This window comes from Exserohilum turcica (genome assembly GCF_000359705.1).
Source record: "Exserohilum turcica Et28A unplaced genomic scaffold SETTUscaffold_23, whole genome shotgun sequence".
Classification (NCBI taxonomy): Eukaryota; Fungi; Ascomycota; class Dothideomycetes; order Pleosporales; family Pleosporaceae; genus Exserohilum; species Exserohilum turcicum.
In genome coordinates this window covers 367844-384389 of record NW_007360059.1, presented here as the reverse complement: position 1 = coordinate 384389, position 16546 = coordinate 367844, and the positions used below count along the sequence as shown (strand labels likewise).

The following is a 16546-nucleotide window of genomic DNA, read 5'->3' as shown; positions in this document are numbered from 1 at the left end:
TTGATGCCCCATGTGTGAGAGGTTCGGCAGGTGGGTGCAAGAATGTCAGATTAGCATTCAGATAAATCCTTAGGTTCCATCCTAAGTATCAGGCGAGAGCTTTCACATGACGCAGGTGTTCCGCCTAACTGGCCCAAGAGATACCCGATGGGCCCAAGGGCTGCCCTTTGAGCCTCATATCTAAATCACGTGACATGAACAGAAACTATAAGTAGTAATTAACTAGTTAAAGGGAGGCCTTAGTTTAGTAAGCGACGCGAAAGGATTCCGCCTTCCGCCTTTCACTTTTCACTTTTCACCTTTCACCTTTCACCTTTCACCTTTCACCTTTCACCTTTCACCTTTCACCTTTCACCTTTCGCCATCCGCCTTTCGCCATCCGCCTTTCGCCATCCGCCTTTCGCCACCCGCCTTTCGCCATCCGCCTTTCGCCATCCGCCTTTCGCCACCCGCCTTTCGCCATCCGCCTTTCGCCACCCGCCTTTCGCCACCCGCCTTTCGCCATCCGCCTTTCGACGCTCGTCTTTCGCGTTTATCGTTCTCCACCATCTCAAGATGAACCTTGGGAAATTCTTGCAGCGGCTGAAACAAGAACAAGCGTCCTTTGCTCAGGGAACCGCCAGAATTCGTAAATACGAAAAAAAATACATTAGATGGAGAGAAACGGTAATGGCTGGAAAACACGGTACCTCTAAAGCAGCACAGCGGAGCATTAACGCACGTGCACGAAAATTGTTGCTCGACATTTCCGCAATTGACATTGCAATCGTCTTATTATGTGCAGCTACGGTCAGTGTGAAAGACCTTGCTGTACTGCAAAAAGATCCAAAGACTCTAGAAAACATTCGAGAATGGTGGAACTCTGCTAAACGGTCGTATTTACTCACTAAAACTACTCGAGGTCAGCATTTCCTTCACTTTCTGATTAACTTCTTTAACTTGTGCAGATTTAGAGTGCCGTGTAGGTCAAGAAGATCAAGATATCAGCCAAGAAGGCTACAATTGTGCGCAAGATAATCCAGCCCAGGTACGACACACAAACAAAGTTGAGAGTACGTTTAATGGCAGTGCGTTGCTACTTAGAAGTCTAATGGGCTATAGCTGTTCCCTTAACAAAAGGGATGGTTGGATACATGGCCGATGCCCTTGCAAACGGCGCAACCATCGAGATTTCTTTGCCGTATGATGCGAGACAGCCGTACATTCTCGTTCCACACGATTGGTGTGCGAACGCCCTCAGATTCCATATCAAGCAAAACGAGACAGCCTTACTTCAGAATTCGAACTGTCGCCCCTCCGAACCAATAACAGAAACAGCCCGGTTTTAAGATCACCATTTTCACCCCCTCCACAGACCCCGGGTGGGTGCTCACTGTTTTGTGCTCTGTGTTTGAACAAATCTTTACTGAGCCTTCTGTGCCGGTATTGTACTTAATAACAATGGCAAAGTCGTTTAGTTTGATTTCTTCTGTGCCTAATCCCGATTGCCATTCGGTAGCAGTTATATGCTCGGATACTGTGCTTGTCTGCCACATAATTCAGATAAATTCTTTGGGCGTATTTGTAGAGTCATACCTCTTTCATGAAAATCTCTTTGAGCTTATGCTCATCCTCCGCTTCCTCCTCGGGAATGGTGACAAACTTGAGATCTATGCCCATTTTATCAGAGGCCGAAAACGAACATTCATGTCCAATCGTCAAGATGTGCCCTTACGTGCAGAAGTTTTTAGCAATTATGGCGGCGCTAGCGCCTGCTATGCAAGGCATATGCGGGGCACTGCCAGGAGTATGTACGTCACGTGGTGAACGCCACAGATCAGATGCTACGTTGGAAAAAGCACCTCCGCCAGTGAAGGATATAACTACATTTGAATCGCATGAAGGTACTCAGCTTGGACTGATACAATGCCGCTCCTGTCAATCGGAAAAACTGCTGGACAGGGAAAAAACCGCTACTTAGGTCTTTGGAAACTCTCCACACAGTCTACTTCCATTATCAAAGGCGTATTGAACTAACTAACTATTGTCTTCCAAGTTTCATTTCCGTGATTTAATTAAATCGCAACCAGAAAGTTGCATGCAAGCGGGGGAACTACTGCGCGCAGCGGAACGAGCTCAAAATCTACACGAGTAATTAACGATCCAGCTACGCTAAGCAGCTGATACAGTCACATGACAAAAGTTTTCCCTCCGAAGCTCTAGCCGCCCCACCAACACCAACATCGCACCCAACTTTGAACGCTCACCACCAACGCTGCGCCTAACCAATTCGCTCATACGATGCCTCAAAATGCGCGCTGTCGTCCGCACATGACAATAGAGGATCGTGGTGTCGCGATTGGGATGTTGCGCGGCGGCGCAACTTACAAAGAGGTGGCGGAGCAGCTTGGGCGCGACCCATCCACCATCCGGGCACTGCACCAGAAGTTCAACTAAACCGGCACTATTGATACCAGACCTCGCTCCGGGCGACCACCAATACTTTCGGATCATCAGAAGAAGATAGTATATCGGGCTGCACGCGCAATGCCTAAAATCCTATACGAAGACCTCGCTAAAGTAGCAAGCTTTGTGAAAGAAGATGAGACCATTTCGAAGCCTCCCAGCCACCGTACACTTAGCCGGGTACTCCGCAGTCGCGGTTTAGTCAACTATCGCTGCAAACTTCGCCCAAAACTGACCGCCACCCATGCCCGAAAACGCCTCGCCTTCGCCCGCGAATACCGTAACTTCCCTTGGCAGCGCCGCATAGTCAAGTTCTCTGATGAGTGCCTAGTTCAGAAAAATGCTGGCTCCACAACTGAGTGGTGCTTTCGGTATCCTCATGAAAAATGGAAGCATAGGATGTTAACAGAGGCCCGGGCCAGCCAGGGCCCGCGGCAAATGGTGTGGGGGGCTATATGGCTGGATGAAACTGGGTGTGCACGACGCAGCCCACTAGTGATTATGGAAAGAGATATAGATGCCGCCCGCTGCGGATACAGCGCCCAAAGTTACATCCAAACTCTCCAGCGAGGTCTTTTACCCAATTGGCGGCGCACACAGCTGTTCATGCATGATAACGTGCGGATAGACACCGCTGGCGCGGTCAGAGATTTTCTGGATGAGCACCACATTAGAACGCTAGACTGGCCCGCTTATTCTCCAGATCTCAACCCTATTGTACTGTAACAAGCAGAATTTAAAAACACATACAACTCCCACTACGATCTTAAGTCTAAGTTACGTAAAGCCACAAATTGACTAACTATTTGCTCAACTAAAAAATTAGTGTTCTTGTACCCGCTATGCTCGTTCAAACGCAGCGCCAAGCATGATGCCCTTCTCGAACCATCTATAGATATTGGATTATTTTTAACATAGAAGCATAAGGATACACTACTACCAGAAGTTACTCATCGCGTCTTTTGTTACCATCACGATCACACAAATGGACCCAGCCAGTAAGGCACTTGCAAAGCTTCCTCCAAATGACAACAGCACATGGGCTGCCCGAGCTGATTCCAGTGGTGTCGCCCTCACCACGCTATACAATCGATACAAGGGGCGACCCTCGAAAGAAGAGGTGGCCCAACGCCAGCTGTACCTCAGCGTAGAAGAGGAGAAAGCCCTTGTCGCATTTCTGTTGCTAATGTGTAGTTTTGGACAACCAGTCCGCATCAAGTACATACCAAAGCTAGCCCTCAGTATAGCCCGACGCCGATCCCTTGCGAGTAGACGAAATAAGCCGCCCGGTAAGAACTGGGCTCAAGCCTTCGGGAAACGCCATCCTGAACTGAAAGCGAAACGAGTCAGATCAATAGACTGGAGACGCCATGAGATACATATATACGACAAGGTCACGGAGTGGTTTGAAGTAATAGGCAAGGTGCTACAGGATCCTGCTATCCGGCCAGAGAATGTATACAACATGTATGAAACAGGCGTCATGCTAAGCATGCTGAGCTCTACCAAGGTTCTTATAGGCAGAGATGACGTACGAGGGTATAGAGGCGCCGGCGTTAAGCGGACAATGGCTACCGCTATAGAGTACGTCAGTGCTGATGGTAGGTCATTGCACCCTCTTATCATCTGGCCAGCTGCAACCCACCGAAGTAACTGGACCACCCATCCGTCCCCTGGCTGGCACTATGGATTCTCCGAAAACGGGTACAATGACTCTAAGATTAGCTTAGAGTGGCTCACGCGTGTGTTCGATCCCCAGACCAGAAGAATCGCCAACGGCAAGCCACGAGTACTGATATCTGATGGCTTTGGCAGCCACGAAACGCTTGAGATCCTGGAGTTTTGCTTCGCCAACAACATCACTCTCTGTCGACTACCCTCCCACACTTCTCACAAGCTCCAGCCATGTGACGTTTCTGTTTTTGCACCCTTGAAGACAGCATACCGCGACCAAGTTGAGCGGTTGAATCGAGGTGGTGTAGACACAATCGGTAAGGAGCACTTTGCGTACCTTTACAAGCCAGCCAGAGATAGAGCCATAACAAAAAGGAACATCCTAGCGGGATGGGCTGCGGCTGGCTTGTCTCCTTTCGATCCAGCGAGAGTGCTTCGTGATATGCCGAAGCCACCTGTAGAGCATAACAATGCTAGCACAAATGTAGCGCCAACGTCCTGCCCAGCGGACGAGGCTCTACACACACCTGTGACGCCTGTGACGGTAGAGGGCTTAATATGGTTGACCGACCTAATCAAACAGGATACCTGTGCGGCTGCATCTGACGAGGCTAGCAGACAGCGCCTGCAAGGGCGTGTGCAGAAGCTCGCAAGCGCGGCCAAAATATCCTTTGCTAGACAAAGCCTGCTTCAGGACCATAATCGACTTTTTTATACCATCAACAACGAAGCGAAGGTGCGACGATCCGCACGGTCGTTGGTTATAGGCAAGGCGAAGGTGATGAAGTGGGAGGATCTGGATAAAGCGCGTGCGACACGCGCTGCGAGAGATAAGGCTGCTGCGGAGAAAAGCAAGGGCAAACGTGGTCGCAAGCGCAAGGTATCGGCGCGAGAAGCAGATAGCAACACCGAGGGTGAAATCGAGAACGAGGCTGATGCGCAAGAGGGGGGCTCGTCGGTGCCCACATCGAAGGTCAGGAAGAAGTCGAAGAGGAGCTGTGTCCAGCAATCACAACCAGAGCTGGAGCCGGAGCCCTGTAAAGCGCCAGTAGCACTCATGTATTAACTAGGGGAGTAGTAAAATGTTATTTGTATAGTTTTCGTAACTTGTTCAGCAGTTACTCTATTGCGACATAGTTTGTAGTGGGATTGATTGATTGATTGATTGATTATATCCTACTCGGTTTCAGCCGTGATCTCCACAGCTATGCCCGGCTGGCAGGCTTGGCGGACAGCCGACGCGTCGCGGAAACTTCCGCGCCGCCCCACGTCACCCTCGAAAACAAGAGCCATCTGTCCCCAGCGGCTTGCAGTTTCCCTTCAACCACTATCTACATATGCTTGGCGGCCCATCTAGGTACTGGTTCTACTAACTGAATACTGCGCTTCTAGGATCGTAGAGGCATCTGCCTCATCTTTGCGGCCGCGATACTTCCAGTCTCCCCCCCAGCACTCGGCTGTCGTTCACGCCTCTCTGATCCCCATTTGCCCAAGGATCTGCGTCTGCTATAGCGCGGACGGTTCAGCGACAGCTGGCTCTTGGCCACCAATCGAGCGTGCCAGTAACTATACTACCAGAAAGGCGACCATCTACCATATCACTTGTCTCCATAATGGAAAAACGTTCGGCAGAGTTCATGCAGAACATTGCCAGGTATTTGCCTTTGGGACTTCTGCTATCTCACCTAACTGCTACAGAATGTTCAACGACCCGACATACTCCGATGCTACCGTTGTCATCTATGGCAAGAGTCTACCTGTTCACAAATGTGTTGTCTGCACGCAAAGCGAATATCTGGAAAAGGCGTTTCAGGACTCGTTTGCTGAGGGAATCTCAGGGGTGCTCGCGTACAACGATGGTAGTGAGGCCGCCTACTGGAGGGTCTTTGAGTACTTGTACACAGGTGATTATCCGGACAATCTATCACACGACATTGAGGGTAAGGTGAAGGATGAACCTATGCGCTCGATTTCCTAACTCCCACCAGATGACCCTGCGTTGCTGAAAGAGCCTCGCGTATACGCCCTTGCCGACATGTTCTTCTTGGAAGACTTGAAAGTGGTTGCTATAGCAAAGCTTCAGCACAAGTTACAAGATTTCTGGACCAACGACTCCTTTCCAGAGTGCATCCGAGAAATATATGCGACTACCCCTGCGAACGATCTTGGCATGCGATCTGCAGTAGTAGAGATAGCAAAGGATCACATCAAAGAACTAGGTAGTAAGAGTATATTCAAGGATCTTATCCGCGAAGGTGGCGATTTTGTCGTTCAGTATTTTGAGAGCGCTATTTTTCCACCGCCTTCCGCGACCTTCTCTACCCTCCATCCAAGAGGCGGTTTGTTCGGTGGTCCGTCTAAGGGTTCTGCTACTTTGGGGGGTTTGTGAGAAAACAAATTATACGCCGTTGCTTTGCTTGCAGGGCTCCTTGCTGGTTGTTGAGAAATCGTCCAGCCAGCACAGGGTCGGACTAGCTAGGTTGATCGCTAGGTCGCATTGTTAATAGAAGCAGAAACACTGGACAGAGCAATAGACAGCTGCGTATTTTGTGGAGAGAGTGCGAGAATGGGTGGCAAGACAAGCAGTTACTGATCCATAGAAACTCTGATAGCAATACTGCTAGCTAATTGACTAGCCATTGCATGATAGCCTTGATTCAAGCAAATGAAACGGTGCAGACGATGGAACAACGAACCCCCTCGAACTCAGAGCTATCATCGTTCCTTCACCCATTCGTGCACAGGACTTGCACAAAGCTGCATTGTGAAAGTTAGTCTTTATCAATGTTATAGTTGTATCCATCTCAATCTATGCTTATCTAACCCACGTTGCATGCGCCAAGTCTCAGAGCTGGATCTAACCGAAACCCGACCTGATTTCCCCTCTACGACTACTACCCCGCCCGCAGATCTCTTGTGTTTTCCGGATCATAAAAGCTCTTACCCTGGACCTCTTGCTATGATATCTTCGTCAAAATGCAGACTGAACAACCCTTCCAAACATTACTGCTCAATCTTCGAGAGTGAGTACCATCTTGTTCCGATTATCCAAGCAGTCACGTGCTCTTTAACAGTCCAAGGTATTACGATTCTCCAAAGCTATCCGATGGAACCATAACATGTGCTGGAAAAGAGTTTCGAATCCATAAGATCGTGCTATCTGCTCAATCGAAGTTTTTCTCGAATGCTTTCGAAGGAGACTGGAAGGTACGTGTTATCGCTATCGCAGGGCTGTTTCTGACGGTATGGCCGTAGGAGTCAGTGGAAAGGATTATCCCTCTAATCGACGATGATGTCTCCGCTGTCGAGGCAATGCTTCAGTTCCTATACACATTTGACTATGACGCTGGCGGGAGCGTGGCTGATGCTGCTTCACCGATGGTATTCAACGTCAAAGTGTATAGTATAGCGGACAAGTATGATATTCCAGCATTGAAGTCAGTCGCTAGACAGAAATTTCAAGAGTCAGTCGAGACGTGCTGGAACATGGACGACTTTCCGCACGCTATTGCAGAGGTATATAACTCTACCCCGCCAAACGACCAAGGGCTCCGAAGCCTGGTAGTCGATGTCGCATGCGAACACATCACATCGCTTTTGCAAAAGCAGGGGTTTTGCGACGTTTTGGGAGAGACTGCTGGCTTCGCTTCAGATTTGGTTCAGCTCCAGGCAAGCAAGCATAGTGTGCGTGAGAAGCAGGACCGAACGAAGTACAGATGTTCGGATTGCTCTGGGCACTGGGAAGTTGGTGCATCTTCAGGATCCAGCTACCATTGCCCTCATTGTGGGAATCACCGCTCGAACTGGAGTTCGTACATTGTACGACCGTGAACATGAAAGTCGCTTAAAGCAACGGGCTCTTGTATCTTCAATCCCAAGTTCCCATCACAGATATGTCATAGGCTATCAGTCATTGCCTAATCAATTTTTCTTTCTTAGAGGAGAAGCAATCGCTGGCTTTATGCAGCTCTATTGGCAGACTATATGAATTACTCATTTTATGTTGTGTACAGTCATTAGCAATTGCGGCTTCACCTCCGCAGGCATCATCTCAAAAGTCCCGCCATCATAAGATTGAGAACTGACCAATCATATCGATGGTCCTGTGGCTAGCTTCTTGCCTTAAGCCATGTACGGAAGGTGGGGCTGTTCGAAACCGCTGCGCCGCTGCGTGGAAGGGTGAAGCCGCAATCGCTAATGACTGTAGTTACAAATATGTAGTTGCCAAGTATTGATACATATCAAATCGAACATGATGTGTATACATATACAACTGTGACCCAAAACCAATAGTATAGAAGCCCCGTTCACGGACAGAGATGCTAACTCAATGTAGGCATTGCGACAGCCCCGTGTTTGCAGATAGCCGAATACAGCTTAGCGTCAGCGCTGATCTGTCAGCGCACACGCACGCTAGGAAGATAACCCATTCGCATGAGCCACCTTGGAGAGAGGTTGCAACTTCCCTCTCCCACTAGTGATATAAACGCAATGGCTAATAGCAGTGATTGCGGTGCGGAAGCGGCCGTCCCGCTCTACAAGCGAGATTGACTCGATCGCGACCGTAAGCACTTTGAAGAATGTGTGTCAGCTCAGCACACGATACGCTATGAACTGTGCCGCAGTGGCGCAGCTGCCTGCCAGTAAGCAGCTTACGCTTTTCAACCAGCGGATCGCAAGCGAACCTCCTCATGTGCCGTAGTGTAAACAGGGGTAGACCAGTCTACTCCTAGCAGCTGCGGAGCACATCATACGGGACCAAGCATGATATGATGCCCTGGTTCTTATGTATGTACCAGTATGTCGTACAGCTAACCAAGTGCGGGGATTCTTACAAATCCGATGTCATTCATAGTTAGCTTATATGCTAGGGATATATCCAAGATTTGATTAGTGCGTGAGGTTTCTAGTTAAAAATCATGTGCAGAGAAGTTTATGCAAAGACGAAACACGGCAATTTCTCAGGTTTGTTGCATTAATTACGGATTTTGAAAAACCCAGACTGCTGTCACTTGACGTCCTAAAGAACATTCCACGGGAATAGAGTTTTTTTACTTTTTCTTTCGACAGCTACATAACTCTACATGCAACCATAGTCTCATCACTCATCATCTTCAACGGTCAAGAGTACGCCTCTTCACTACCAATCAAGAGCTTCACAGCATCGCTTCCCGATCACACTGCAGCCGATACGAATCTTGACAGTTCTACAGAAGCAGGGCGCCAGGCCTGAATCTATCGACACTATTCCCATAAGATGGATACGCACTCCGGTACCACACCTGTTGGTGGGCTTGTAAGTTCAACAATTCTCGAGAAGATTGACAAGCTTTTCGCTTGCAATGCTGGAGAATATGTCGATCTACCTCAATTAGTAGTTGTAGGGGATCAATCTAGTGGCAAGAGTTCAGTGCTCGAAGGGCTCACAGGTTTGCCCTTCCCTCGAGATAGTGGGCTGTGTACCCGCTTTGCAACACAAATCACGTTCCGCCGGTCAAGCGAAGAAAACATAGTCGCATCCATTATACCAGCCAAAAGTAGCCCCCAAGAGAGACAACAGAAGCTCCGAGAATGGAGCACAAGTCCCATGCAGTCACTTGACGCAGACTCATTCCGCAATATCATGGAACAGGTATGTAGTGCGTCTCATGTCTTTCCTGAAACTCACAAGAAAGGTAACGAGTACTATGGAAATCGGATCGAACATGATGTCTGGTCAGCGCACATTTTCCGAAGATGTACTGCGCCTAGAAGTGTCTGGACCGTCCCAGGAACACTTCAGTGTCATAGATGTCCCCGGTATCTTCAAGCGGACAACACAAGGCATGACCACAAAGGAAGATATCGCCTTGGTTGACCAGATGGTACACGGCTACATGTCTAACCCGAGGTCTGTCGTGTTGGTTGTTGTTCCTTGCAATGTCGATATTGCTACCCAAGAGATTCTCGAACGAGCGGAAGACCTCGATACTGAAGGAATCCGTACCTTGGGCGTTTTGACGAAGCCTGATCTCATCGATCAGGGCGGTGAGGGTGCTGTTGTAGATTTGCTAGAGGAACGGAAGCACCGCTTGCGCTTGGGTTGGCATTTGGTGCGAAATCCCGGGCAGTCTAACCTGAACGCTGGACGATGTCGACACGCAATAGAGGCAGATTTTTTTCCAAGACAACGCCTTGGAAAAGTTTAGATAAGGAAAAGTTGGGAGTCCAAAAGCTCAGAGTCCGGTTACAGGCGATACTCGAAGACCATATACGTCGGGAATTCCCCAAGGTTGGTCAAAAGCTCTGACTCAAAACTCACACAAAGCTAATACTGCAGGTCCGGTCTGAACTCTCACAAAAGCTGAAGATAGCTATGAAGAGTTTACGCCAACTAGGCCCGAAACGCCAGACGCGCGAGGAACAGTTCCAGTACGTAGTTGATGTTGCTATTCGGTTCCAGAACCTTGTATCGGACGCACTAGAAGCTGGATATAACCGATCAGGTATATTCGGACGCAATCCTACTCTTCGACTCGCCACCCAGGCGATCAATCGAGGAGAGGCCTTCGCCAAGGCCCTGGAAAGCCATGGCCATGTATATCGGTTTCAAACAAAGGGCTCATCAATACAGAATGGGATTCTGGAGCTTACCATGCACGACTCCGCTGACGTCGAGGTACGGACAGTCAAGGACGATCCAGACATTGAAGACCTCACCCATGAAAACACCTCGGTTTCAGCCCCACCTGGTGATGATATCATTGAGTGGATCGATGAATTGTACCGCGAATCCAGAGGTTTCGAACTTGGCACATTTGACGCCAAAATATTGGGTGTGACATTGAAAGAACAGGCAGCCAATTGGGGCTATCTCGCACATGGATATATCAGCGACATGATTGCCTTGGTACATAACTTCATTGTCGAAGTGCTGCAGCAGGTCGCACCTAGCCCTCGAGTCTCGGACGGGATCAGGAGATTGTTGCTGGATGACTTAAAAAAGATGTATCGAGATGCGATTAACCACACGCAGTTCCTTCTCGACATTGAGCTCCGTGGAACACCTGCTACATACAATCATTACTTCAATGAGAATCTCCAGAAACGGTATGTGATCCATGCGTGAACTGTGACGCTGATGGGAATACTAGTCGAAATGAACGTGTACGCGCGGGCTTAGTTTCGAAAAGCATCACGGATTGCAAGCACGGAACGGTGGTGCGTCTGGATGACATTGTCCAGAGCCACCCCCTAAGTAATGCAAGACACACCACCCTTGAGATCCATGACATACTGTGTTCTTACTACAAAGTCGCCAGAAAGCGATTCATTGACGCAGTCCGTATGCAAGTCGCCGACTGCATGCTTGTGACTGGAGAAACAACACCATTAACTTTGCTATCCGCCCAACTCGTTGCTCGCCTTGATCACGAGACGTTGGAGGATATTGCTGGAGAGGAGTTGCAGACAAAGCATGAACGCTCAAGACTTGAGAAAGAAATTATTTTGCTGACAGAAGGGAAGAAGATTGTTGGTTGAGTGCTTATAAAGCCGATCATCTAACTAACTAACTAGTTAGAGTACTTGGAGTGTGTAAAATCAAGTCTGCCCTTCATCTTGAATTTACTCACTTCTCCCTTTCAGGCGCAGTTTCTAGGGATGTTTACTTGACTATGCTCGCTCACAATATCCCCGACCGCACACCAAGAACCTCTCTATAGTGAGAATTCAAGGAGTTTGGACGTTGGTTTTGAGAGTATCTAAGCAGTGTGATTGTCAACATTGTTGTGGAAAAAAAGTGCGCATCTTCATTAATTACAAGGACCTCCGCAACCAGGTATTCGGCAACCTCTCTGGTTGACACAACCTCCGGGCCGTCCTGAACAAGCCACAGCTAGCCACCAAAGCCATCGAGTTTATAGTTTGTTTATCTCTTCCTCTTTCTCACGTCGGTTCCTGGCTTCGTCCCTCTCAGATTGTGCTCTTCGACGCCTGAGTTCAGCTTTATCTAGCATTCGGAAGCTTAGAAAGTTCTACAAATGCGTACAACGAAAGTCGTTGCAAAGTCGGGACTGTCAACTATAGCGGACCAACACCAATCAGGCAGAAGACTTTTAGGAAGAGAGCAACTTACTGATGGCTTTGTAGCCTTATAAACGGTAGGCAATGGAAGAAACAAAATGGCAACATGTGTAGACCGATACAATCGTCCTTCGTAGCCGCTGTGGGATGGCTTGTTGCCAAGTTAACCCGAGCGCCACGACACCTCCTTGAGTTTAACCGGCCCACTGCTAGGTAACTACAAGCGAGGCTGACCGCAATGGGACTAGATCACACGTAGATGTGGTGACAGCCATCCACTCAGCACTTGTGCCCACGGCAAGGATCAGCTAGACAGGAAACAAGCACCCTATAGTTAATAATAAACGACTAAGTAGTACAAATACATGCCATGTGACTAAATTCATTGAACGCTATGATAACACGAGGAGAGCCAGCCTGCAGTTCTCGCATGTTGCCCCTACAAGACTAGCCTCCATCTGGAAGGTGACACATGGTAGTACTGTATCGATGAGTCGTGAGGGGCACCAACTTACCGATACGTACACCTGCATGCACTTGTTGTTTCCGCATTCTCCGTGTTACCTACCTTTCATCGTAAGTGGCGCATCGGCTCGCCTGGTGGGCGCTTGTTTGGAAAAAAAAAACCCCTGCCCGATAAGCACCAAACATCAATTGAACCAGAATCTCAGACAAACGACTCATGGATTTTCCCGAAGAAACCAGCACAGTGACAAATCAAGGACACCTATATGCGAGCGAAACTTAGTGTAACATTAAGGGTCGTCTTTTTAGAACAACTGGAGCTTGCCAGTGCATGAGAGTGTAGGTTTCTCATCGATTGACTGATATCGGCGGACGCCCCGTAGTAGATAGCATCGGTCTGTTCTACTGCAAGGAGGAGAGGTGACCAACGACATCGCAGCTGAAGCTACTGCTTTCGGCTGTCGAGACTAGCACTTTGTCTGTGTGGAAACTGGTATTTGGCCTCGCGATCCAGGTAGCATTGAAGTCGCACGGGCTGTAGTGGAATGGCTTTACAGTGTTGCGGATGGCTTGCTACCCTGTCTAGTGGAGCCCACTCGTCACGGGCAAAAGTTGTACTGGCAAAGACTATTGTGCCGGTGCGCGGGTCTCCATGTTTGCGGAACGTATATTCACGACTCGTGCTATGAGTACCAAAGAAGCGATGAAGCGGAAGTACGCGGTGACTACTTGTGCCAACTCTGATCGACTACTTTCCGATCGCGCTTACCGTGCGGTTACGGCGTCTGGCCACAGCATTGCTACGCTGCTTTGAAGCGCCTTCACAACCATCGTCTGCATCATCGCTTCGCGTAAAGATCTGCATTGTCAAAGACCCGCACACCACCAATACAGCAACATATAGAATATTCCGAATAAATAGAAAGTTTTGCATGCATCTGTATAACAGTTCATCAAGAGATCTCGCGATAATCGGTTTTGTAAGTGGCTGTATAACGTCATCTTTCAGGAGTCCTGTTGTTGTTCGAGTGGCTCACTGGTCATACTACTAGCTCGTTGGGTGCACGGGTACTACGGTAGACCCTGAGCGAGTCGCTTGCTGCCCCGACAACCAGCGTATTAGCCCGACCCTTGCCAATCACTAACAAACTCCACACTCCCTATCCGCGTGCAGTATATCATCACACATTCGCAATGAGTACCCACGGCCTGCGCGACACACAACCTTCGTACTCCGATGCCTTTGCACAAAATTCAGACTTACCGTGTTGTTCAGAATCGCGCAGCATCGTCGACTGGCTAGAGAACGTCCTCGAGGCGCATGACTGGTCGGAGAAAGGCCGCGCCGATGCTGCGCTGCGACATTCACGAGCCACCTACCACACCGCAACATCATATTTGACCGCTGGGATACAGACGAGAATGATGCGAGACAACGAACGAACAAATACAAGGGTAACGAGATCGAGAAGTCGTCGGCAGCTCATTACGGACGAGATTGTGTCGGCGGAGGTAAACGTTGCTGCGTTGCATATCGCCGAGGGAAGTGAGGGGGAGCGAAACATGGAAGACATAGACGACAGTTGCTTTGCAAAAAACCCTCCCTCAGAACTACCGGTGCTTAAGCGGCGCGACCTCACCGTTCTACCGTCTGCCACATCCACACACCGCTGGATGTCCGCTGATAGTCAATCGCGGAGCTCTCGGTCTTTTCGTACGCCGTTAGATACCGAGAGCGTCACCACCGAGACAACAGTCACATCCAGCTCGAGCAGGAAAGTGATGAGCAGGTCAAAGAGCCCAGTGAAAAGCATGGTCGATCTCAGCTTGTTGGATCGCAGAGTGAAGAGGATGCATTTGGAGAAGAAGGACTATCCAGACACAATACAACAGCTGGTGCGCCAAGTAGAAAACATAAGAAGGGGAAAGGGCGTGATACCGCACGAGATCAGGTCTGATGTTGAGGAACGTGTAGAAGCAGAGGATTGGTGGTGGAGCCAGACGCCCAGCGCGCTGCCGTCAAAAGAGAAGATTCTGATGGAACTGGAGATCATGGAAGAGATAAGAGACAAAACGCACAAGCTGCAGGACTCGGATGCCGCCGAGCCGCGTTGGAATAGCGACGTGCACTTCATGATGCTGCGCCAGGTGTGCATGCACTTGCCAGGTATTCAACAGCAGAACATTACATCAGCCCGACCAAATCCTCACCTTGTCCCAAAGACCGGGTTCAACAACACAGAATCTAAGCTAGTTGATCACGCCTTAGTCTGCGACGAGAGTTTGATCCCGTCACATCTTGTCCAGCAGGTGCTTGCGGATTCACGCAACGGGATTGACAGTATCAACCATACGAGCGCGAGCGTACAAAGTTTGAGACAAGACCCCATCGCAGTCTCCATCGAAACGAAAACTCCAAACGGCAGCGAATCAACCGCGCTAGCGCAACTCTCGCTCTGGGCAGCGACGCATTTCAACCGCCTGCGCACCTTGCTACGACCCACCAAACGCGACGTAGTTTTGATGCCGTTGCCACTGATCATGTCAGTCGGTGGACGGTACAGTTTGTTCTTCGCTATCGACGGCGCGATCGCGGAAGGTATCACGATCGCAGGCGGCGAAACAGCGTTCGGAGACTGTGCAACGCTGGACGGATGCTACCAAGTTCTTGCAGGCGTACGAGCAGTGGGGATCTGGGTGAAGGAGGTGTGGGTTCCGTGGTTCGTAAGTGAGTGTCTGGATGCACAGATTCAACATTGAATAAGAAAGAACATTTGTTGTCAACAGCAATCTTAGTGATGCCGGCACTTCCCTCCAAAGGGTTGATGGAATGAGAGCGTAGAACAGCTATAGAAAAGCCATGCGCCCACTCTATCTATGACAACAATAGAGTCAGACCTCGTACACTGCGATCAATGCAGGCAGGGAGATCCGAGGCGGGTCAGCCTCCACCTGATCTTGTACAATCGGACGTGTTGTTTACCAATCAGCATGACGAACTTTTTGCAATCGCTGTTGCTGTATTAAATTAGTTTTTTTGAACGGAGACATGATCCGGATGGTTGGCTTAGCGTCCATGATACCTCTCATCTCGTTCTCGTGGTCCAAATAGTATCTGTGGATAAGGAAGCTCTCATTCGTTGCTAACACAGTGTTGGTGGTCGGTGTTCCCAACGCCACGAACAGCAAGCTCGTCAAGTAGACAGAATACTTGCATCTATTTACTTGTAGCTTCTCCCATTCCTCTCCTGTCTATCCACTTCCTTTCTTGTTGCACCTGGTTGTAACTGATTCATCAGCTAGCCTATCTCATCACGGGGTATGTCTCCGTACCTAGGGATGCACCTTATTCAGATATCCAGATTTTAAGGACGCGCATAAGTTAGGGTACGTTGCCGTTAGCTTGTATCAAGATAGACGAGCGAAACATCAGCCTAATTACAATTATGAGATATAATAGTTTATCAGGTCCCAAGGATTGACCTTAAGTGCTGGACCTTAGTTTAAGGCCTTAGAAGATAATGACCCTACGGACGCAGAGCGCGGGACATCAAATTGAAAAATTGGTTGATTCTTTAAGGGATGACTATTAGGATAGAGTTGAGGATACAGTGGGTTTGATGTTCTAGTATATTTGGTGGACGCGGTGACGGCTTTCTTCCTTGAGTGGTTACAAGCTCTAATTTCCTTGGCCTCAGGGGCAGATTGGTTTGATTGATTAACGTAGCTGATATAATGCCCTCACTTTGAATAGACTATATCTAGAACGGTCTTCAGCTAATATGTCACATAGTCCCTGACTGCAGATAGACTTTGATGTAATAATGGAAATGAAAATACTAGTCCTCTATCCAATACAGTCTTAGTATACCCGCACATCCGGTTCCTAAGCGTAGCC

The 16546-nt window shown here is 49.0% G+C and overlaps 6 protein-coding genes across 6 annotated transcripts; all 6 read left to right on the top strand.

Moving 5' to 3' along the window:
* The first annotated feature begins 421 nt into the window (after positions 1 to 421).
* Positions 422 to 1528, top strand: SETTUDRAFT_169517 (uncharacterized protein). Its single transcript, XM_008028311.1, has 3 exons — positions 422 to 901; positions 948 to 1052; positions 1102 to 1528. Exons 1-3 carry the CDS (start codon positions 556 to 558, stop codon positions 1326 to 1328), a joined length of 678 nt encoding a protein of 225 aa, XP_008026502.1. The 5' UTR covers positions 422 to 555; the 3' UTR covers positions 1329 to 1528.
* Positions 1529 to 2522: 994 nt separating this feature from the next.
* SETTUDRAFT_169516 (uncharacterized protein) lies at positions 2523 to 3196 on the top strand (the record flags this gene model as incomplete). The annotated part of the gene is made up of 1 exon (XM_008028310.1): positions 2523 to 3196. A coding segment is annotated over exon 1 (386 nt), but the record flags the coding sequence as incomplete, so codon positions are not given.
* Positions 3197 to 5627: 2431 nt separating this feature from the next.
* SETTUDRAFT_169515 (uncharacterized protein) lies at positions 5628 to 6618 on the top strand. The gene is made up of 2 exons (XM_008028309.1): positions 5628 to 6059; positions 6108 to 6618. The coding sequence occupies exons 1-2, from the start codon at positions 5819 to 5821 to the stop codon at positions 6506 to 6508; spliced, it is 642 nt and encodes a 213-aa protein (XP_008026500.1). The 5' UTR covers positions 5628 to 5818; the 3' UTR covers positions 6509 to 6618.
* Positions 6619 to 7095: 477 nt separating this feature from the next.
* SETTUDRAFT_39967 (uncharacterized protein) lies at positions 7096 to 7950 on the top strand (the record flags this gene model as incomplete). Its single annotated transcript, XM_008028225.1, has 3 exons — positions 7096 to 7142; positions 7194 to 7326; positions 7375 to 7950. 3 exons carry the CDS (start codon positions 7096 to 7098, stop codon positions 7948 to 7950), a joined length of 756 nt encoding a protein of 251 aa, XP_008026416.1.
* Positions 7951 to 9056: 1106 nt separating this feature from the next.
* Positions 9057 to 11743, top strand: SETTUDRAFT_169513 (uncharacterized protein). Its single transcript, XM_008028308.1, has 5 exons — positions 9057 to 9751; positions 9795 to 10228; positions 10273 to 10390; positions 10439 to 11208; positions 11253 to 11743. The coding sequence occupies exons 1-5, from the start codon at positions 9377 to 9379 to the stop codon at positions 11638 to 11640; spliced, it is 2085 nt and encodes a 694-aa protein (XP_008026499.1). The 5' UTR covers positions 9057 to 9376; the 3' UTR covers positions 11641 to 11743.
* A 2099-nt stretch (positions 11744 to 13842) lies between these two features.
* Positions 13843 to 14343, top strand: SETTUDRAFT_64303 (uncharacterized protein; the record flags this gene model as incomplete). The annotated part of the gene is made up of 1 exon (XM_008028239.1): positions 13843 to 14343. A coding segment is annotated over one exon (501 nt), but the record flags the coding sequence as incomplete, so codon positions are not given.
* Positions 14344 to 16546: the final 2203 nt, after the last annotated feature.

What these genes read in the sequence shown, in the direction of transcription:
- SETTUDRAFT_169517 (XM_008028311.1), top strand. Translation starts at nt 556, where the DNA reads ATGAACCTTGGGAAATTCTTGCAGCGGCTGAAACAAGAACAAGCGTCC. An exon ending in ACTCACTAAAACTACTCGAG is followed by an intron (nt 902 to 947) that starts GTCAGCATTTCC and finishes TAACTTGTGCAG; the next exon opens with ATTTAGAGTGCCGTGTAGGT. An exon ending in ACACACAAACAAAGTTGAGA is followed by an intron (nt 1,053 to 1,101) that starts GTACGTTTAATG and finishes AATGGGCTATAG; the next exon opens with CTGTTCCCTTAACAAAAGGG.
- SETTUDRAFT_169515 (XM_008028309.1), top strand. Translation starts at nt 5,819, where the DNA reads ATGTTCAACGACCCGACATACTCCGATGCTACCGTTGTCATCTATGGC. An exon ending in TCTATCACACGACATTGAGG is followed by an intron (nt 6,060 to 6,107) that starts GTAAGGTGAAGG and finishes AACTCCCACCAG; the next exon opens with ATGACCCTGCGTTGCTGAAA.
- SETTUDRAFT_169513 (XM_008028308.1), top strand. Translation starts at nt 9,377, where the DNA reads ATGGATACGCACTCCGGTACCACACCTGTTGGTGGGCTTGTAAGTTCA. An exon ending in TTGGTGCGAAATCCCGGGCA is followed by an intron (nt 10,229 to 10,272) that starts GTCTAACCTGAA and finishes CAATAGAGGCAG; the next exon opens with ATTTTTTTCCAAGACAACGC. An exon ending in AATGAGAATCTCCAGAAACG is followed by an intron (nt 11,209 to 11,252) that starts GTATGTGATCCA and finishes TGGGAATACTAG; the next exon opens with TCGAAATGAACGTGTACGCG.